The sequence below is a fragment of the Zeugodacus cucurbitae genome, chromosome 5, assembly GCF_028554725.1.
Source record: "Zeugodacus cucurbitae isolate PBARC_wt_2022May chromosome 5, idZeuCucr1.2, whole genome shotgun sequence".
Lineage (NCBI taxonomy): Eukaryota > Metazoa > Arthropoda > Insecta > Diptera > Tephritidae > Zeugodacus > Zeugodacus cucurbitae.
This window is the reverse complement of record NC_071670.1, coordinates 65,877,752-65,898,804: the sequence shown is the minus strand read 5'-3', so window position 1 is coordinate 65,898,804 and position 21,053 is coordinate 65,877,752. Positions and strand designations below refer to the sequence as shown.

The 21,053-nt window shown below is 33.8% G+C and overlaps 1 protein-coding gene across 3 annotated transcripts in view; it reads right to left on the bottom strand.

Moving 5' to 3' along the window:
* The window catches only part of LOC105213776 (inactive dipeptidyl peptidase 10), a 201,794-nt gene that overhangs the window by 10,439 nt on the left and 170,302 nt on the right, over nucleotides 1-21,053 (bottom strand). For all 3 annotated transcript variants that reach the window (XM_054231156.1, XM_011186832.3, XM_011186831.3), the window contains exon 2: nucleotides 321-435. In XM_054231156.1, the coding sequence (XP_054087131.1) occupies nucleotides 321-435 (115 nt within the window). The remainder of the gene's footprint in view (nucleotides 1-320; nucleotides 436-21,053) is intronic.

Sequence of the window (21,053 nt, the reverse complement as noted above, 5' to 3'; positions counted from 1 at the left end):
AGTTGAAATTCTACCAAAAAAGGGTGTGTTGCAAAATAAGAGTAGTCATAAATAAGCATAGAATTGTTTATACCATAGAGACATACTTATATAGGTTGTTACTGTTGTTGTTGTGCAAAATTTTCACTTAACTCTAATGCGTCAAAATAATTTTAATGTCTTTGGGGAAATTACACTTTCAGCTATTAGAGAGATATTATATTTTCACTTTCACTTACATAAGTACCGTTACATAGCTACATATGCATAGTTACCATATTTCTATATTTACAGTTATTTTTTGTTTTTGTACTTGTATATCACTTGTGTATGTCACTTACCTGGCGACAGCAGAAAAATGGAGAATATTATGAGACTGAAGACAGCTGCTATTACCAGCAACGCTATAAATATGCCACGCCAATTACGTCGTTCCGGCGATATGGCAACCAGCTCCTGGAAAGCAAGCATAAAAATAACCATGAAAATTCCCGTTAAACGTGTTGTTTGTAGTAAAATATTAATGTTGCATATTAAGGGCTTAGAGTCAGCTGGTAAAAATAGTTTTATATTTGAGTAATTGCCAAGTGACGGCAGCAATTTTTGAGGAGATTTTTTTCTGAAATATGGAATATAAATGTATGTAAATATATGTATGTATATTATAATTGATATGTATGTTTCCAGAAAATTGCTGTATAGCTTAATTGAAAGCTGCAAATATTTCTGTGAAATTTAAATATTTGTTAAAGAGTTGCCACCTATTTGAAAAATTTAATTTATTTATAAATTTAAAAAATAAATATATATTAAATGGTAAGAATTAAAAAAAATATTGTTTGACCAGAGTTGCCACCTGTTTGAAAAATCCAATATAAAATATAAGGAAATAATTTCGCTAAAACTTTTGTGCCTATAGAAGGCACTTGAGAATGTCTTCTGTAGAAATATTTTGGAACAGAGTTGCCACCTAAAAATATTTTAGAAAAATAATAACTGTACATTTTTCTTCCGTTAGTTTTCTTATGAACTGAGGTGTATTGGGAGTAATTTTTTATCGACATGTAAGAGAGAGGTGTTTAATATACTACTACCGAAGTATTTTGGTTTTCTCACCAAGTTTTGCTCTTGCTCTCTGACGCATTTGTCCAAGCATTTATGTTTATCAGAGTAGATGATCGAACCCAAAAATTCATTATCATTAAAGACCGAATTATTTTTTAAACACAAGTTATTTTAAGAAGTAGAATTAAATTCCTTATCAATGGCGAGTATGAGGGACAATTTATGTGTGTATATTTTGAGACTAAAATGAAGTTTGTAGATGACATAAATAATATTTCCGCTAAATTTCATCCGAACTTATTACAAAACCAACAACAAATCCAGTTGTAGAATTCTTTGAAATTTCAAAATTATTGGAAAATTTTCAACTGGTAAACTTTATTACTATTTAGTATTTCTGAAGAATTTGCCATTAAAGCAAATCGAATAATTTATCACGAAATCGATTTTCTTGAGAAATTATGTACTATGTTTACATACCAACAAATATAGGAGTACAAATATTTCACATATCTCGATTATGCTCTCCGGTGTGAGTTGCCAAAGTTTTGAAAATGGCATTAGAGTAAATTCTCTTGTAACGCAATATGTTGCCGCTGTCCCTCTACATCTACAATTACACTTTTCATTCATTTAAAATCTTTATAACATTAACAATTCGTAGACGTTGGTATTGGGTAGAGTTTTAAAAGGAGAAACTTGCAGCTGTCGACCGCTTATTAATCGATTTAGGACGACGTAATATTAAACTCGCATAAATCGTCGGAATTTACATATTTACTTGTGTGGAAATATGTGCCTTATATATTATTATATTTTTCGTGGTTTTTCAAATTTTATAATCCGATAGATGGCGCTGGAGTTGAATGTTCCGATTTTTTGCATTTAAAAGGGTTAAATATAATATTTTTAAATAATATGTTAATAAATTGGTTCCAAAGCTTCTGGAGGCTTCAATGACATATTTTTTTTGGAGTTGCCACCTGTATAATATTTTGAAATTCAAAGAAATATTGCAAAATATATATTATATTATATTTTACATAAGAAAAGTCTTCGGATTAGTATATTTTAGGGATATTTTAGAATCTATAGAAAGCTTGACGGAAAGCTTACAGATAATTTTTAATTTCGTGAAATTTTTTTAAATGTGAATATTTGCAAAAAATTTGGTGAAATTCAAGTTGCAATCTTCCATGAGAGTTGATAATATTTTTTGAAAGATTTTTTAATCTCCTCAAGTTTATATGAATTAATTTTTTGATTAAAATTTTTTTAAATTTTCTTTTTTTTTTAAGTTTTATTAGCTTCTTTGAACAACTTGTGTACACAAAAGCACTATCTCTTCGTAATATCCTCAATATTTATTTTCTAAATTCGTTTATACAAAAAAAAAAAAACGCCTCAAAAGAAGCCATTAAATTATTTATTAATAATATTTATTTAACAGCTTTATCGAGTTGTGTAATCAAATTGCTTATTCACTGAATAAATACGCCAATAAAACGAATTTTATAAATGTTAATATTCACTAAAGTAAACAAAACTGAACGTTTCTAGTACACAGCAGAAGATATTTAATGAAATATTAATGGATTTACAGGCGTCATTTTAAATAAATATTTTCATAGCTGCTAGATAAACATATACTAAAATAAAAAAATAAATTGTAGATGCATAAGAAACTCATAGAAATGCAAGAAAAAATACAAAATAAATTTTACAGTGAATGTGCTTAGTCAATTCATAGAAAAAGTGGGCGTGAATTCAACGCCAAAACTTTTTTACTTGACTCTAATTTACTTTTCTCATTCCGCTTTTCATTTTTATCGCCGTTATTTATTTATATGCAATTTACCAACAACACTCCAACACCGTTTGACTCATTCCTCTATTGATTCATGCCTACACTTGCCCCCATTCATTATTTGGAAAAGCTTTGTAAGCCAAAAGCTTAATTTACATATGTACAGATTCACACACAGAAACACACACACACAGGCGCGCAGCATAATACCCTCGCAAATCAACAAATCAATCAAATTCATTGAGAAGCACAAAAAAATGTGTTTTGCTTTCTGCGTCTTTCGGGAAGTTTGAAGCGCGTCTGATAGATATTTATTGCTTTACGCTTTACTTTTACTGTGATTTTCCACGCCCTGAGTGTTGCTATATATACACATATATAAATAAAAAGCATGACTTTTGTGAAAACCTTGACCATTAGTTTTGCATTTCCATTTCCATTGCCAATACATTCCTGCGTCGTGTTTATGCGAAAATGGCATTTGTTTTGATTACGTATACGCCCTGTCGTACCTCGCTGCTTATATGCTTGCATAAATTTCCTTCATTTTCCTCTCAGTTGCTTTAAATCGTTCTATTTTGCTTGCGCGATAAGCATTAAATTTTTATTCACTATTTTTTTTCTTAATTTAGTTTTTGTTTATTTTTAATGTCACCCATTACTTACCGACTTCAGCCAATTATTTATGCTAATCCACAGCCGATTTAGGGTTGTGCCACTTTGAACAGCCTAAAATTCTAAAATCTGTGTATTGAGTGCGTAGTAATTAAGCGCAAATCGCGACGCATAAATTTCTGGATAAGCGCTTATTGTGGTGGAATTGGTGGTGAGTTTGTTGTAGATAAATATTATTGTGATAAATTCATGGTTTTCGTGAGTTGAGTGGAAGATAAGTTACAAGGTATTACATAAATATACAAGAATATTTAATTTCAATACAATTTAGAAGAAGTCTTCCCCTTTCAAGGGTTAAATCACTTTAAAATTTATTTTTGCGATTTTTCGTAATATCTTCAATATGCTCTGGACTATGGAATATGAGTTCATTTGGACACGGAATCGTCTTTGATATTAACATCCTTACGGAAAATATGTATAAGGTCCACAGTCCTAGGCTTCGAAAAGAACTTTTATCCCTTCAAGAGCGTGAAGAAGTGACCGCGCATAGATAGGGAATGCATTACGCTTTATAAGGATGGGTTCGAGATGGACGCTGTTGTGAGAAGAGCAGCTCAATGTCTTTATTTCACGTTCGCCTCTTGCATGGCCAATAGTCGAAAAATCATAGATCAATACCTCTATATAGAAAGTAAATATATTTTTTGTTAGCCATTAGTACTACTAGCTTTAGGCTCTACCCACAAAAACATCTTTGACTAATAAGACACAAAAACCTGTTTTACTCTAACCCACACCAAGCGAAATACAATGCGACGTAGCAAATATTTTGTCTTTTTGTCTCGAAATAAAAGAAAATTTATTTTGTCGTTTTTCTGTCTTTCCTTGTCGTGCCTTGTCTTGTATTGGTTCATTCTGTGTTGGTTGCGCTGTTGCTCAGCATGTATTGTACGACATCAAAGACGGTTTGAGACAAATTTTGTCGCATTTGGTGTGAGTTGGCTATATGAAAATACATAAGAAGTTCGACAAAACCTTTTCAAATAAGTCAAGACACAGACATGCGTTTTTGTTTCGTCTTGTTGGGTTGTCACATATAAAGCTAAGGGCAGTTGTCGTATCGGACAAGAAAATACGTCTTGACTAATACCGTGTGGTATGAGCCGTATTTTCGCCAGAGAACAGATATAAAATTTTAAGGTATTGGTATTGAATACTTGGACTAAGTCTATGGATATCTATCTATCTCTCTCTCATGTGTTCTGTCTATATTGTAGAATGTGAGTACGCACGAGTTGGTGACAAAATGGGTATCTCTGGACGAATCTGGGTTAAAGGTATTTGTATCATATGTAATAGGAGAGAGAATTAGCATAAATTTGCTTGGGAAAAGTAGCGCTAATGTAATCTAATTGGGTCTTATTTGGACCAACCATTTGTCTATTTCTTTACTTAACTTATTCTAGTTTTTTAACAAAATTCTTCGTTATCTCAGATTTCCAATAAAATATCATTTTGTTCTTCTCTATATGAGAGCTTATAAGCTAATATGATCTTCTAGACCTCCTAGACCTTCTGCATGCTCGTTCATATGTCTATTTACTAATGATGACATATTCAGATATGTACATATATTTACGACTATAAAAGCTGTACTATCTACTTTTAGTCCCCTCACAGCATGATGCGCCACTCTCAACTGAAATCAAATAAGTATCTCTTCTTAATTTCTACATTACCGAGTGATTACTACACACCGCTGAGGCATAAAATTTGCTTCGCATTTTTAAGAGCATACCGTGAGCCTCACATTAAATAACTGGACCCATCAACAAAGTGGTGACACAAATTGTGATGTGTCATCAAGAGCTGAGCAGAGCAGCCATTAAAAGTTTACAAAGTGAAATTATATGACTTGCTTAAGCCTTTAAGCGACCAAATAGCGAGTAAATCACATGCCGCATGCCAAACGCGAAGCACATGAGGCCCTTCAATGAAGACCAAGTATGCGACGCTTGCAGATGATGTTCGTATGTATGTAAGTATATGTATGTGTGTGTTTGTGTTTGCATAAATGTTGATGAGGGCACCGCAAAGATCAACACCAACACCCCCACACACACACGCACCGCCGTGTAGCCACCACTTACAGTCATTTAATTATGTTGTATGGCGGCGGCGATGACAAGCGACCCAGTTAAGTGTGCGCCATTAATGCCAACAAAATAGCGGTTTCAAAAAGCAGAAGAAAGAAGAAAAAACAAGAAACAAGCAAAACGGTATAATATGTCAATGTAAATATGCGGGCGCGTATGCGTGTTGAAAGAGCGCAGAGAAAAACCGCTAACAACGATGACAGCGTGTAATGTAATAGCGGAGAATCAAACATTCATAAAAACGGGTTTAAAAATTGTGATTACAAGAAAAAAAATATAAAAATTGAAGAGCGTCCTTTGGAGTCTGTTACACAGTGGAAAATATATTTACTTCAAAAAATTTTACAAATGGTCTAGAGGAAACCTTTTGGGTAGAGTTTTTTTATTTCTCTGGGTTTCTGAATTTGGTCTTTAATATCATGTTGTGTAGTTCGCGATTAGAGATCTCTTATAACTTTGTATTTTATCGATCGAAAGACTAAGGGTTACTCTTATTTCATCTTAGTAAGGAGTTTCGATCTTAACTTTTTATATTAAATCTGAAGTCCTAATCTGAGCACCTTTATACCTGATCCATGCTTTATGTATTTGCATATTGATTGGTCTATATATCTGATTTTACGTCGATGGGACCTTTGTGCACTAGTTTTTTTATCTTCGATGTTTGGCTTTGATCTTTTATAGATCACTGTTTGCAAATCCAAGTTCATTTTCTCTCAAGTCTTATTTGGAATCTGACTTCTCTTTCTGGAAATTTGAACCACAATTTGAATGTTTACATTCTGTGCTAGAGATTAATAGCTGCTCAAGATATAGAAATACCGAATCTTGGTACATGTGATATGAGGTCTCTACTATCAAGTTTCTACTTATAATCTTCGACTATTTGCTTCTCACTTTTTTTTTTCTCATATTGAGTTTTTGTTCCCTAGTAGTTGGTAGTCATTTTCAATGTAACTTTGAGAAGTGTTTCGACGATTGGAAGAAGCCTTGGCATAAGTGTAAAATATTGCATGGGGACTATATTGAAGGTGACAATATTAATGTAGACGAATGACTAAATATTGAAAAAAAATCTCTGATCCCTCTTCGAATTATGATATTCATTTGAGATCATTGCACTCTGATACTTGACTTCTAATAATTAATATTTGAAAGTAATTTCAGACCCCTGATCTATGACTTATCAGTGGTCTATACTTAGTGCTCGTTATATAAGAACTGATCTAATGTTCCTGACATCTGAAATCTAATAGTTCACCAACAGTCTCCGACTCGTCTTGCATTTAACTATTCAAAGCTTTCTAAATTTCTATTCACAGCATTTTACTTTTTTTATCGTGGTCTTACCTTAAAGTCTTAATATCCCTAGCTGTTTCAACATTAACAATTATGTGCTTGTGTTGTTTGGAAATATATATCCACCGTTAACCATGTGACAGTACGAGTACACGACGTGATTGGGTGTTAACGGCGTTTCAAATAATCCCACAGCATACCATCAGGATGAGCTCATGAAAGCGTAAGCAGAAAATAAACTCGCTAGTTGCGAATATTCAACAAATACGCTTTCATGCCACGCCTTCGCTTGGTATATTCAACAAATAGTGCGCAAAAGTGGCCACATTAATTTTATATGAGTCGTACTGAATATTTCGGTATGTTTGCTTGGATGTGTGTGTTGGCGCCAAAAGTGCGAATGCCAACAGAAGACAGCGCGATATCAAGGAGAGTGAGCATGAAAATTACGATATAGTATAAAGACAGTAAAAAAGAAAGGGGAAGGCAAATGAAAGAGTGATGACAAAAAGTTAAAATTACAGTAATTCACTTTCAGGAAAAAGGATATTGTTGACATGTGAGCACAATGACGAGTGCAAAAAAATTGAAAAAGCAGCGCAAAAGTGGTTATCTTTAAAGTTTGCGGCGAAAACTTCATACGCTCATGTGACAGCTGCGGAAGGGTTATGTAAATGTTGGGGAAAGTGTTAATATGGTAAGGTTGAATGTGGGGACTGAGTTGAGAAATAGGTATTTTAATGTTTTTTTGTACAGAAAAAGTAAGTTAATATTGATTTAAACGCTCTATAGGTGCCAATTCACCATATTGTTATTGAGTAATTTTAGGGTTTTATAGCAGAAAGGCAACATAATACTAGGATCTAAGACCTTTTATAGTCTTACGAAACCTTTCAGCTTTTGGAATTGAACAAACTTACGGTATTTCTTCAGTAATTACAATTGGTGTTTGGTAATTTTTCTACTTACAAAGAGAATGTGGAGAGTTTTGGAGATTTTACATTTGAATGAAGAGTTGCAACGAAGATTTTTAGTTCTCCAACGATATAAAAGTCTTTGTTTGTCTCTCCCCCTTTTCCATCTTCTCTCTATCTCTATCTCTATCTCTATCTCTATCTCTATCTCTATCTCTATCTCTATCTCTATCTCTATCTCTATCTCTATCTCTATCTCTATCTCTATCTCTATCTCTATCTCTATCTCTATCTCTATCTCTATCTCTATCTCTATCTCTATCTCTATCTCTATCTCTATCTCTATCTCTATCTCTATCTCTATCTCTATCTCTATCTCTATCTCTATCTCTATCTCTATCTCTATCTCTATCTCTATCTCTATCTCTATCTCTATCTCTATCTCTATCTCTATCTCTATCTCTATCTCTATCTCTATCTCTATCTCTATCTCTATCTCTATCTCTATCTCTATCTCTATCTCTATCTCTATCTCTATCTCTATCTCTATCTCTATCTCTATCTCTATCTCTATCTCTATCTCTATCTCTATCTCTATCTCTATCTCTATCTCTATCTCTATCTCTATCTCTATCTCTATCTCTATCTCTATCTCTATCTCTATCTCTATCTCTATCTCTATCTCTATCTCTATCTCTATCTCTATCTCTATCTCTATCTCTATCTCTATCTCTATCTCTATCTCTATCTCTATCTCTATCTCTATCTCTATCTCTATCTCTATCTCTATCTCTATCTCTATCTCTATCTCTATCTCTATCTCTATCTCTATCTCTGTAATTGGAATGAATATTCAGTTTCAGAGCCACTGTAAAATAATATAGAAATACGTTAACCAATTGCTTAAAAATATATTTCCATCCATTCTTCTGTCAATTCTCACACTCTATTCATAGGTTTTCTTTAAAATTCATATTGAATTCAATATGCTGATCCTTGTAGAAATGTGCATACAGATAAGAATGAAATATATTCTGCATTCCAATCCACTTAAAATTAAAAATAATATATGAAAGTAATAAAAATTGAAAACTTTATTTTTGGCATTCTCGTTTATCTCTAGAAGCCGAGAAGACGCCACTGGCTGTCAGCGTCATTGATACGACAAACCGACAGCGCCCGACAGTTAGACAATGCAAGAAGTGCACTCAATGTGGCGCTAAAAATGGAAAGCTTGCGATAAGCAATGCCACAGTAAAATATATATGTGTGTGTGTGTGTGTATGAGGAATTAAAAATATGCAATGGGGAAAATAGTTATCCTTGATTTGCTTAATTGACAAGTGAACTGAAATGAAGTGAAAAGCCATCAGCGAATCAGCTGAAGCGCACTACACAACCGAGAAGCGAGCGAGCGAGAATGCAGTTATGCCAAGCGTGTGCGAATGTGTATGCAAAGCAAATCGCAGAAGTAGTTGAGGTTGCGCGTGCGGCGGGGGGTATGAGTGATGTGACCGCCAGCAAATTGCTGCAAATTTACACTGCTGTCTGTGTGTTTGTGTGTGTGTATGTTGCGGTGCATGGCACGGATCTCACGGTTAATACTGGCGTAAGTGTATTTACTTAGCACAGTCATAAGTGTAATGGTTAGTTGAGCGGAAAATATGTGCGTTTGAGCGCGTTAAGTTACTCGCTGCCACATATGTATGCACGAGTACAAACAGCTGCTCTGACTAGTTATGCGCTCGCAGTCCTTGCTCATTGTTTGCATAAACTGTGTGCAATATGTGTGTGCCTGTGTGCGCTGTTAATTGAGTTATGCTTGCTATTTTAATTCGATTGCGGATTAAGTGGCTTTCTTTGTGTTTATTAAATTCAATTAAATCTTTGCGATTTCCTCTGCGGCGAATGCGATTGTGCGACTGGGAATGCATATGAGTGCATGAAATGTGCGGAAAAAAGTGCTAAAAGAGACTTTACATGTCTATGTATTTTTCGTGGTTACGTTTTAGTGAAACTCAATACTTTGAAACGATTAATCGATGTTTGAAAATCATGTTTATGTTATCGATATTGAGTACCTCTTATTTATTTATTATTTCTTCATTAATTATAACGCTATTATTATTGAAAATATTTACTGTTAATCGATTTATTGAAACTCATAGAGCACTTTTTCCGGGGGTTTCAGAATTTCGATTACTTCTGCTCAATTATTACATGTTATCGATTAGTAAATTTTTGGTATATATCGATATGGCCTATCTTCAATCCATTTTTCGGAATTCAAGTTCTATACTAAGGCGGTCGATTTTTCGATTTATCTAAATATAAGTTTTGATTATTGATATTGCGTCTCTTAAACTCATTTTTCGAAACCCATGATCCTCTTTGGATTGGTCTCCTTGATGTGTATGAAGTAGATCTGATCGGTTTATAAATATTTGTTAACTTCTTTGAACTCAGTGTAAAGTAAAGATATACTTTTTATCGAAATTACATCATTTCAATCAAATCATCAGTTTGCAATTCAGTTTGATATCAGTTTGATATCAGTTTGATATCATTATCTATAACATGCACTTCATATTGATTTATCGATATTCATAAAGCACGTTGTTTTCTATAAAGACGGGGTTTTTATTGAAAATAATTACCATAAATCGATTTATCGACATTTTGCTACTCTTAACTGATAGTGAGTTTTTCCAATCGACTGATTAGCGTTAAACGGTTTCACATATCGAAATTATGTTCTTTCAGTCAAAGTATCTCCTATACCGAGTAGTTTCGATCGACTAATCGATCTTAAATACAGGTTTATTGCTGCAAATAATTGAAGATTTATCGATATTTAACAATTAGAAATTATTAATTACCGAAACAATTTATCTCTTTTAATCGATCAATTTGTAGTGAAATTAATTTTATTGTTTCAAACTGTGTACTTGGAAGTCAGTCCCAGAATTAAAATCTTCTTACTTTATGTATCATCTGTGCTCTGATGCACCATCGTCGCAGCCAACAAGTGGCAATGCTAAAAGCAAGCATAAAATATTTAAAGATTTTCAAGTCTCTTCAATTACGGGCGACTCAGCTGCAAGTGCGCGTAAACTTTCACAAGAATTTTATGCAGAAATAGATTAGAATCTACACTCTTAGCACGCCGCCTTTTCCTCTCGACGCACTTGTGTGGCATGTGTCTATCAATCGCTTGCATTATTCGCCATAATCTGCCTTTTATGTTTTTAATGCATTGAAATTCCACACAAACTACTTTCTTTCCAGTAATCGCTCGAGCACACACTCATACACACTCTTACACTCACTTGAAAACTTATGCATTGCATTTAGGATTTTAGTAACAGCCTTTCGACAGCGCGAGTCTATAATGCTTCTGCAACATTTTGCATTCGCCGCTTGTTTATTCAAGCAAAAATGCGCTTTTATCATATGCATTTTCGATTGCTCGTTCGTTCGCTCGCGCGCTTGTAACGGTATATGGAAATCATTGCCGCCGCCTTTTGTTTACATGACACTGCGTTAATGTCAAGAGCGTGAAGGTTATTTTGGCTGCTGGCATTCGCTTTGGGGAAATAATAGAAATTGAATTCTATATTTAATACTTAGAGGTCAAGCAAGGTCATGGGAAAATTGATGAATGCCGTAGTTGGATTAAGCTAATTTTGTAATGAAATTCTGAAAGGTCATTTTGTAAATTATTTCGATCCAGAAATCGGTACATACATTATGCTAAACTCCTCTTAGATAAAAGGCAGAAAACATGTATTTTATAATCACTTCGCTACCAGCGCCATCTATGGAAATTTTGAAATTACGTTTAATCGGAAATGTGTCGACAAACAACTCATTTTTTTAATAAAAGGATAGCGAAATCTACCAAATTTAGAGCACTTAGAAGTTAAATAATATTTATGAAAATTCATGATTTTTTCAAAATGTCGAAACGGTCGCTTAAATGGCTCTGATGGCCAGAAACATTTAAAATTTTGAAAGGCAAATAATATTTTAAAAATTTAACCCCAGAAAAATAACAGAATTTAAAATTTTTAATTTCGAATATTCGGTGCATTTTTTTCCAACAACACTGTACTTGCTTGACTCCAAGCAAATGCATACTCAAATTAATCAAAATCAAAGAAGGAGAATGAATGATAAGCCCTCTTGTAGATTGCACATAAAAAGCCCATTAATAATGCATGCATACACATACATACATCTCTCCATATATCCACAATTACTACATGCTCGCTAGCGCATATATTTGCTGAATAACGGTAACTTACGAAATCGAGCGGAAATTACACGAAGGCATGCAGTTAAGCGCTCGACGGCAAATTTAATTGATGAAGACCTGCAACTTGCAACACGAAGCGCACGAGGCGGCGTAAAAAAAGCGAGAATATTGCTGCAGAAAGTTGCTTTTGTGTTGTTGTTGTTGGCGCTGTTGTAGTTGTGCTCGCATGTACATATGTTCTTTGGCTGCTTCTTCTGCCACTTGCAATGTGGGTTTGCTTGGCGAGGCAGTCGCGCCATTGCACATGCAATCAGGTGAACTGCATTTAACTGCTTAAACACATGCATGATTTGGTTAACGGTATAATCTACGAGTATGTGTGTATGTGCTGTGTGTATGTTGTGTGGTTGTAAGTGTTTTATGTCGGTTTTTATGTGTGGTTTTCGTTGTAATTATTCTTTGTGTTTTGCGCTAATTGAATTTCTTGCGGGTTTCTACTAAAAAAATACTAAATGATTGAATTGGATCAAGTATTAAGGTCATATTACGCCATCATGTATATAGCTTAAGGGGCGCTAAAAAAACATATTTTTTTGCTTGATTTGCGTGGGCACTCATATGCAGGTGAGCCGTAAAATATTTAATTGGAATTCTAATAGGTCCATTTGTTCAATTTTTATTATGTAATTAGTCTCATAAACGTTTGGTTGTGTTAGTGTGAAAAAAAGTTATTATGGATTGAGACTAATGATTCAACGGCTTCTTCAAGGAAGTTTTTGTTTTCGAAAAGTCAAGAGATTAACAAGTTTATTTTATCAAAATATATCTATTAGTGCTGCCAACAACATTTTGTAAATTTAGTAGTCTACAAGGAGCGTTAAGACTAACTGTAAAATAATTGTTAGCCTTCAGATAGGATATGTAACCTTTATATAGCTAGAACTTCATGTCAGGATCTACAAGCTTTTTGCTTTTTCCATTCATTCAGCTCAACAAAACGATTGCTGAATAGAGTGCTGAATATCAAAACGCATAAAAAAGTTTGGAATATATTTATAAAGCTGGAGCCAATGCAAGGATATTAAAATGTTTGCCTTTTTTCACTCAGCTCAACAAAACGATAGCTGAACCCTTGGAATGGATTTATAAAGCTGGAACTTCGTCACATGAACTTCAATTTATTGACTTTTCCACTTATTCATCTTATCAAAACGATGACTGAATAGCTTGGAATAACTTTATACAGCTGGAACTTCATACCAGTATCTTCAGATTGTTTGACTTCCGAAACTTATTCAGCTCTACAAAACGATGGGTGGATAAAGCACTGAATTTTAAAGCTAAAGTTCAACTATATATTTGTTATAATTTCATGTAATGAGCTACTGTAAATTTTTTGAATGACAATAATTGGCGTAATTATTTAAAATTCTACAACATATATTGATTAATAGTGCTCCCTCAGAGCTGGAGAGAGAGAGAGAGAGAGAAAAAGATCAACTGAACCGTTGGTATTATTAACGGAGTTTGCTATATGCAAGTGTAGGTCTCCATGTCTAGAGCAAAATTCTATGCATCCATTCCTTAGAACTTTGAGCATATTTAAAACCTTTGCAACTGGTATTCAGTAGCTATGGTCTCTATATAGTCCATTTTGAGTCTCAGATTGTTATCAAAATCTCCGTTCGAACCGAAAAATAATCTTCCAGATCCCTCAGTTCCTAAATTCGCTGAATACTCTGAGATCTTTGCAACACAAAATCGAAGACAAAATTTTCTTCAGGTTCCGTGGAATTTTATTTCGAAGAATCATTAAGATCAAAAAGGGAGGGTATCGGGGGCACAAGTAGTCCATATATGGTAGTAATAAACTTCAACTTATTGCTAGCCGTTTGAATACTGGGAACAGCTTTTTAATTCATCAATTAACTACTTAGCCAAACTCTTGAATCTTAAGCTGGGGGAAAAAGTGAATCGAGCAATGCTATGTTCGAAAAAAAAAACAAAAAAAATTCTCAAAAAATATCCTCCATAATCACCATTAAGTGAGCGTATTTCAATTATATCACGCGCGATTTTTTCTAATTTTTACTTCACATATACCAATACTGCTGATTATGTCACATGCATTCCCCCTAACAACTGTCAGCCTATTCACAATATTCCCAAATCAACGTCTCCCCATAATCCTAACAACATCAGCGGCGCGTGATTTGCTATTAATAAATCATTAGACTGACACATAAGGTGTTTTTGCTGTAATTTGCGAAGTTTGTCATTGTAAAGTGACACATAACGGCGCACTCAGCAGAGTTGCCATAGCAAAAAGTCGTGTTTTATACATACATATAAACAGTATAAAAAGAAATGAATCGAAATTTTGCGTGCGACAGCGTACAAGTTATGCTACTTTATGCGCCAAAAATAACGGCATATAGTTTATGTGACAAAGGAAGCCACTAATATGAATATGTAGAATATGTTTTATATGGAAATGTATGTGTGTTCGGGAGTAGTGGTTGACAGTGGCAAATAATATTTCTATGACTTCGTGTGACTTTCTGCGCCTTGCTGCCTGTTGGGCTGGCAATTTTCGACCTTGATTTTTCGGGACAAACATATTTTAGGACTAATAATAACGGTATATGTGCATATATTAGTATATATGCTTGTTTGTGTCTTGCTAGGTGCGTATAAAGTGACAGAAAAAAATAAAGAAAATCAGTGAAATATGCTCAACACCTCCGAGCAGCTTTATAAATAAAATATTTTCTCCGTAACAAAGGACGAAGGGAAGACAATACAAATTTGTGTCCTTGCTTTATGTTTTACTGCTCACTCACTGATATAATCGCATTGACAAGCGAATGCGCCGCATAATGTACTGCCGCTCGTTATTATTATCATAACGTTAAGGAAGCTATGAAAGCTTTGCATAATGAAGTGAATGCATGGCAAAGCGGAGGAGAATTGAAAGAGAAGTAAAGAATATATATTTATATACAAACATACATACATAAACAAAAATCCATTTGAATTGCTCTGCTTTATCATTTTCTACCACTCCACCTTGCATTGGTCGGGGCGTATACGCAACCTGCACTGCAGTAAATCACTGAAGCGTAATCGATGTGCAATAAAAATCTTTACGCATTTTGCTTATTTGCAATGGAAATCTCATTAAAATTTTATAACCCAAGTGATGTAATGCATGTGTTCGGACAATAAATGTACTTTCTCGAGCGTCTCAATATGCACAATTACATTCACCGGAGAGTTCATATACTTTATATTATGTAGTGCATAGATAAATGGTTATGGAGTTGAGTGTGCCATGCCGGCGCCAAAGCCATCATTCATCATTTGCGGCGAGCGAATGTGTCCGCCTTTTGTTTTCTCTCTAAAATACCGCTTGCAATTACGCTACTTTGCGTGCAAGTGAAGCGCTGATGCGTTCTTCATGCTTAGGTGGGCACGATGTGCTATAAAATAGTTGGAAAATAAATTTGAACCAGTGAAATGAAGATGAGTAAGAACTTTTCTTTCTACTAAGAATCCAGGGAAGGGTTTTTTACATTATCACTTATGAGACCAATAGGAATATAGACCTCCTTAAAAAATAGATTGCCGTTATCAGTATTCTTATAGGAAATGAGCCAAATCGGACTATAAAAACAATATTTCGAAATATGTAGACTACAGCGCCTAAAATTTTATAGGGTTTAAGGACAGCTTAAAAATAGTTTAAAGCTCTACAATGGCTTTAAAATATATGTATGTTTTTAAGAAAAACTATATTAATAATTAATGTTTTTTATGTTACTTTCTATTAAATATTAATTAATGAAAAATCGGTTTTTAATCGAAATGAAAATAAATATGTCGGAAAAAATCATCTTCCTAAAGAAATTACTTCCAGGAAACCGACGTAGCTGATAAGAAAAGATATAAAAATAAGTAAGAAAAGATAGCAAACACTTTTATAGTTGAAATGCTTCTTTTGGAGCTTAAGATTCTATCGGAAAAAGTTGATTCAGCTTTCTTTTTTAATACTTGACAGCAAGCGAAAAAATCTCTTTTCATTTTTCAAGAGAAAAATCGTATAATAATCGTTAACTAATCGATTTGAAGTTTTCGATAAATTTGTTATCGATTTATTTATGATATGTGTATTTATTCAAAATGAAAATATTAAGTACGTTTAAAATATTTCTGTCTTGATCGATATAATTATATATGTATATGTATATTATTATCGATAACAAATCGATTTGAAGTTTTCGATAAATTTGTTATCGATTTATTTGTGACATATCTGAAATAAAAAAGGAAGGAAATTTTATTTGAAATTTTGCTTATCTATACTACTATTATAACGAGGAAAGATTTGTATGTATGTTTGTAATGAATAAACTCAAAAACTACTGTGCCGATTTCAAAAATTCGTTCACCATTCGAAAGCTACATTCACCTCGAGTAACATAGACTATATTTATTGCTAGAATCTAAACTTTCTGGAAATAGTTCCCAGGTGAGGGTATCAAAAAGACTCCGTGATGGAGAATCTTAATCTGAAACTGGAAATCGTTAAAATATTAGAAATATACAAGCTCACTTCATAATCCGAGAGAAAGACATCGGACACCAAAGACCACACACAAAAATGTAAACAAAAATATCACGTGATCTTGTAATGACATCACGTGATAAGTGTGGGGTCATTGACCACACTCAAAAATGTAAAAAAAAATATCACGTGCCCTTGAATTGACATCACTTGATCTGGTCGGGGTCATTTACCTTACTCAAAAATGTAAACAAAAATATCACGTGACCTTAAAGTGACAACACGTGATCTGGGCAGGGTCATTGACCTGTAAACAAAAATATCACGTGATCTTGAAATGTCATCACGTGATCAGGGTGGGGTTATTGACCTCATGGGGTAACCGGATATGATGTTACCGAAACCGGAAATGGGGCATCCGGAATCGGATATGAATAACGACATTGTCGGAACCGGAAATGGGTGGCATCTGTAAACGGAATGAGCCAACTGAAGCAAGATATGGGATGACCGATGGAACAGATATGGGAATGATGTGCTGGAACCGTAAATTAAGCAACCGAAAATATTTTACCGGAAACGGATGTTCGATATGGAGCGGACGTCAAAATGACGGAAGTGAAAATTGGACAGGAAACGTCCCTTCTTCAGAAAGTGCTTAGTGACGGAATCAGCGTCCAGCTTCAGGGCTTAACATAAATGTTTCCTGTTCATGGAAGACTTCGGTTTGTATCATATCCGCTTCCGTTATGAGACTTCCGTTTCCAGTAATCGTTATCGATAATGGTGTAAAGTTTTTTTCCGATATCTTCATCGGTCATCAAAGACTAGAGATCGTAATCAAGATTTAGCTCATTACAAATAAAATATAATTCATGCTCGAATTTTCTTCATTTTACTTTGAATTTAGATGAACCCACGCAAAAAACGTCAAGTAGCCGGAGCGGTCGGCTAGTTTAAAATAAAAATAATAATTATAAAGATTTTATAATATTTTTATCTTGAAATTTGAAATCGATTTACTTGTGGCGTATCTAACGGGAAAGATCGCTAGAAAAATTAATAATTATATAAATTCTGCAAGGGTTAAGGATTCTCAAAAATATAAAAATTATAAATATTATTCGAGAGAGTGAGTATGCTATATTTATACGAGTTTCCGAGTTATTATCGCATTTAAGACTTGCTAATTTCCAAATTAATTACTTTTTAATTACTTTTGACAATTACGCAATTTCCAGTTATGTCTCATTTCATTGAATATTAAAGGAAAATTATGATTTAATGCCTTCCAATAACAATAAATAAAAATGAGCAATAAAAGTGGCAATATTGTCAAACGCTAAAAAGAAAGGAAGCGCTGCCACTCAATGCCGTGCGAAACCATCCAAATTGCGAGCGTGTATGTATGTACATATGTATGTATGTGGGCCAAGCGGTCGGGCAATTAAACTTTGAGGTGCAGCCTCAATATGAATTTATATGCCACCGGATGTGTACATGTGTACATACAATCTGCCACAAGCATTTATGGGCATTCAACCATCTGTGAGTGTGTGAAGGCTGATTGTTTGCGCGTCTGTATGTATATGTGTGTGTGTGTGTGCGTGCATTTATGATTGCACTGTCATTGTGGCAATCACGGCTGGCTGCTGACGTCGGACCACACCCACACTCGGAGGCAATTACACTTGTATGTGTGCTGTAAACAGAATTTAATTGCATGCGAGTGCAATATAATTATGGCCATACAAATATGGTAGATGTGAGTCAGAGATGCGTAAAGTTTATGGTGTGTAAACAACAAATAAGGATAATGCAGCGCAGCGATGATATATTGAGGTAGTTGTGGCAATGGAAGGACAATGCATATGCTATATACGAGTATGTGTAATATTTAAGTTGCTGAGTGCAGAAAAGCGCTGCAGCGCAGACAAATTGGGTATTTATGTCTGTCTGACCGCAACTTTTATTGTGAATTTTATATAACACTGTTATTTGTGTGTGTGTATGTGCTTAAGTAGCAACCCGTTAGAAAAATGTTTTGTAAATAAGTGGACTCAATGAATGAGAAAATGTAAAGGGTATACATTTTTTATTTTATACCCTTTACACAAGATTTTAAATAATTAAATAACCGTTAAATCCTTATATAATGTATTTAAAATATTTTAGGGGCAACCCTACCTAAATTGTTTACTTATTGATAAAATGCTTGTAGAATGTTTGTTGTATAAAGCTCGAATTTTTATATTTTAGTCATATAAAGAAATTTTAAAATATTGTAAAAAATTTTATCAGTGGTTACATGGCAACCCTTGTCCAAATATGTCTTAAATCAAACATTGTTAGCTTCGCGTTGTATGATCATTTAAAAAATCAAATAATTTAAAAGTTAAAAAATGAAATGATTTAGTGTGGCAACTCTGTTTGAAAATATTTCAACGTTGAGGCTTTTTTATGAAATTTTAAAGACTCTTTAATTAATTTGCATTGTTTTACTATATTTGAATGTATTTATCTATATTTAGCGTATTTATTTAAAATAAATCAAAAATAATTCAGTTGGCAACCCTAATATTTTAAGCAGAAAATATTATATAAAATATTCCTTAATTAATTTTCTTCAACGCTGTGGTTTTTTAATGCAAACATTTAATAATTTTTTTGAATCATATGGCAACTCTATTTTCGTTTTTTTTATTTTTTGTGCTGGGTAAACTTTTTCTGAATACGAATTTTAAAATTTTCTTAATTAAATAAATTTATTTTGAAACTGAATGAAAATAATAAATGGCAACCCTAAAATTGTAAAATATTTAATTTTTGTTTCTTAAATTAATTCACTTAATTCGTAGCAGCTAACGCTCAAATTAAATTCATTCCATGCGAAATTTATGCAAATATACTTCATTCTATCGAAGATCCCCTGCTCTAGATTCTTTCCTACAGGGTATCTTTACATATGAATATTTATATTCACTTATACACACACAAACACTCTATAAGCATTTTCACATGAGCTTCAACAGTAAACAGCGCGCTGTATGTGGTCAACGTATGTCAACGCTGTCCCACCGCCAATGCCGAGCAGCTGATAGTGATGAGTTTTTTTTTGTTGTTGTTCACATGAGTATATTTCACATTTTTCCTTTTAGTTGTTATTATTTCAAAGGAGTGTCGTCCACATGACGCCAATTAACGTGCTGTGGCATTTTGAGTGCCATTATACTTGAAGTTTTTTATTGTTGTTTTTGTTTGTCATAATCGTTGAAACAGTCAGATAAGTATCGGTGGAACTAACAAGTACAGGGTGGGTGGCAACAATAATAATTTTTTCTTAATGAAATTTTTTTACTTTTTCTGATGATTCGCAAACAACAATAACAACAATAGTCACTTTATATATTCAAAGTTTACATTTTTCAGTTTAATGCTTTGTGGTACACCACGGCGTATGAGTAACCTCAAACACCTCAACAATAAATATTAACAGCGCAAGTTATAATGGCATACTAAAGCAATATTTACTATCTAATAGCACAATTACAAATGAATAGCCGAAATTTAATAGCGTCAAAAAATATGCCACCATTAAAATCAGGTAGCTTTGTGCCACAAAGTTATTAACCAAGCGAAAATCGCTTGTAGCGCTCTCTGCCGAACTTGTGCTGCTTTCATGAAAATTCCCATGAATTAGAAATATTGCAAAAACAATGAGAGAAATTCATAGCCAAATGTTAGCCTACGGTCATAAATAATTTACTATAATTGCCAAGCGAAAGTTGTTAGGCGAATTTGTGACATTTTTCCACTTTTCGGTTGTCCATAAAAGTCCAACCATTGTGCAGTTGTGCAATGGGCAAATGAATGATGTAAGTAGGCAGCGCAAAAGGTAATAACAGCGACACATAAATAGCAGAACATAGCAGAAAGCAGTTATATTTAATGTTGCACACACACACACAAACATAGAGACTCAGCATTAAATGGCATTGACAAGGCGACGGCAAAGAGAGTGCGAGAGGCAAAGAGAGTCCGATAACAAAGGCAAAATTCGAGCGCATTTTCGTAAATAAATGAATAGTACCGTTATTGTGTATCATTGTTGTTTTTGTTGCATTAATAGCTATTCACAAGCATACCGGCGTTAGTTCATTTCACATTTGGCTATTAGCCAGCTGGGCAGCAAGCAAATGCGCACCGTAAATATCAAAGTAGAGTGTAGTCCATGTTCAATGGCATGGCATTTTATTTCCTGGTGGCAGCACTGTGCGAAATTATTGGACATGTATCATATTTTTTATGGCCAGCGGCATGTGCGTTCATATTAATATTTCCTGTGGCGGCATTAAATACGGGAATTATATACCGTTACGCTGTTAATAAA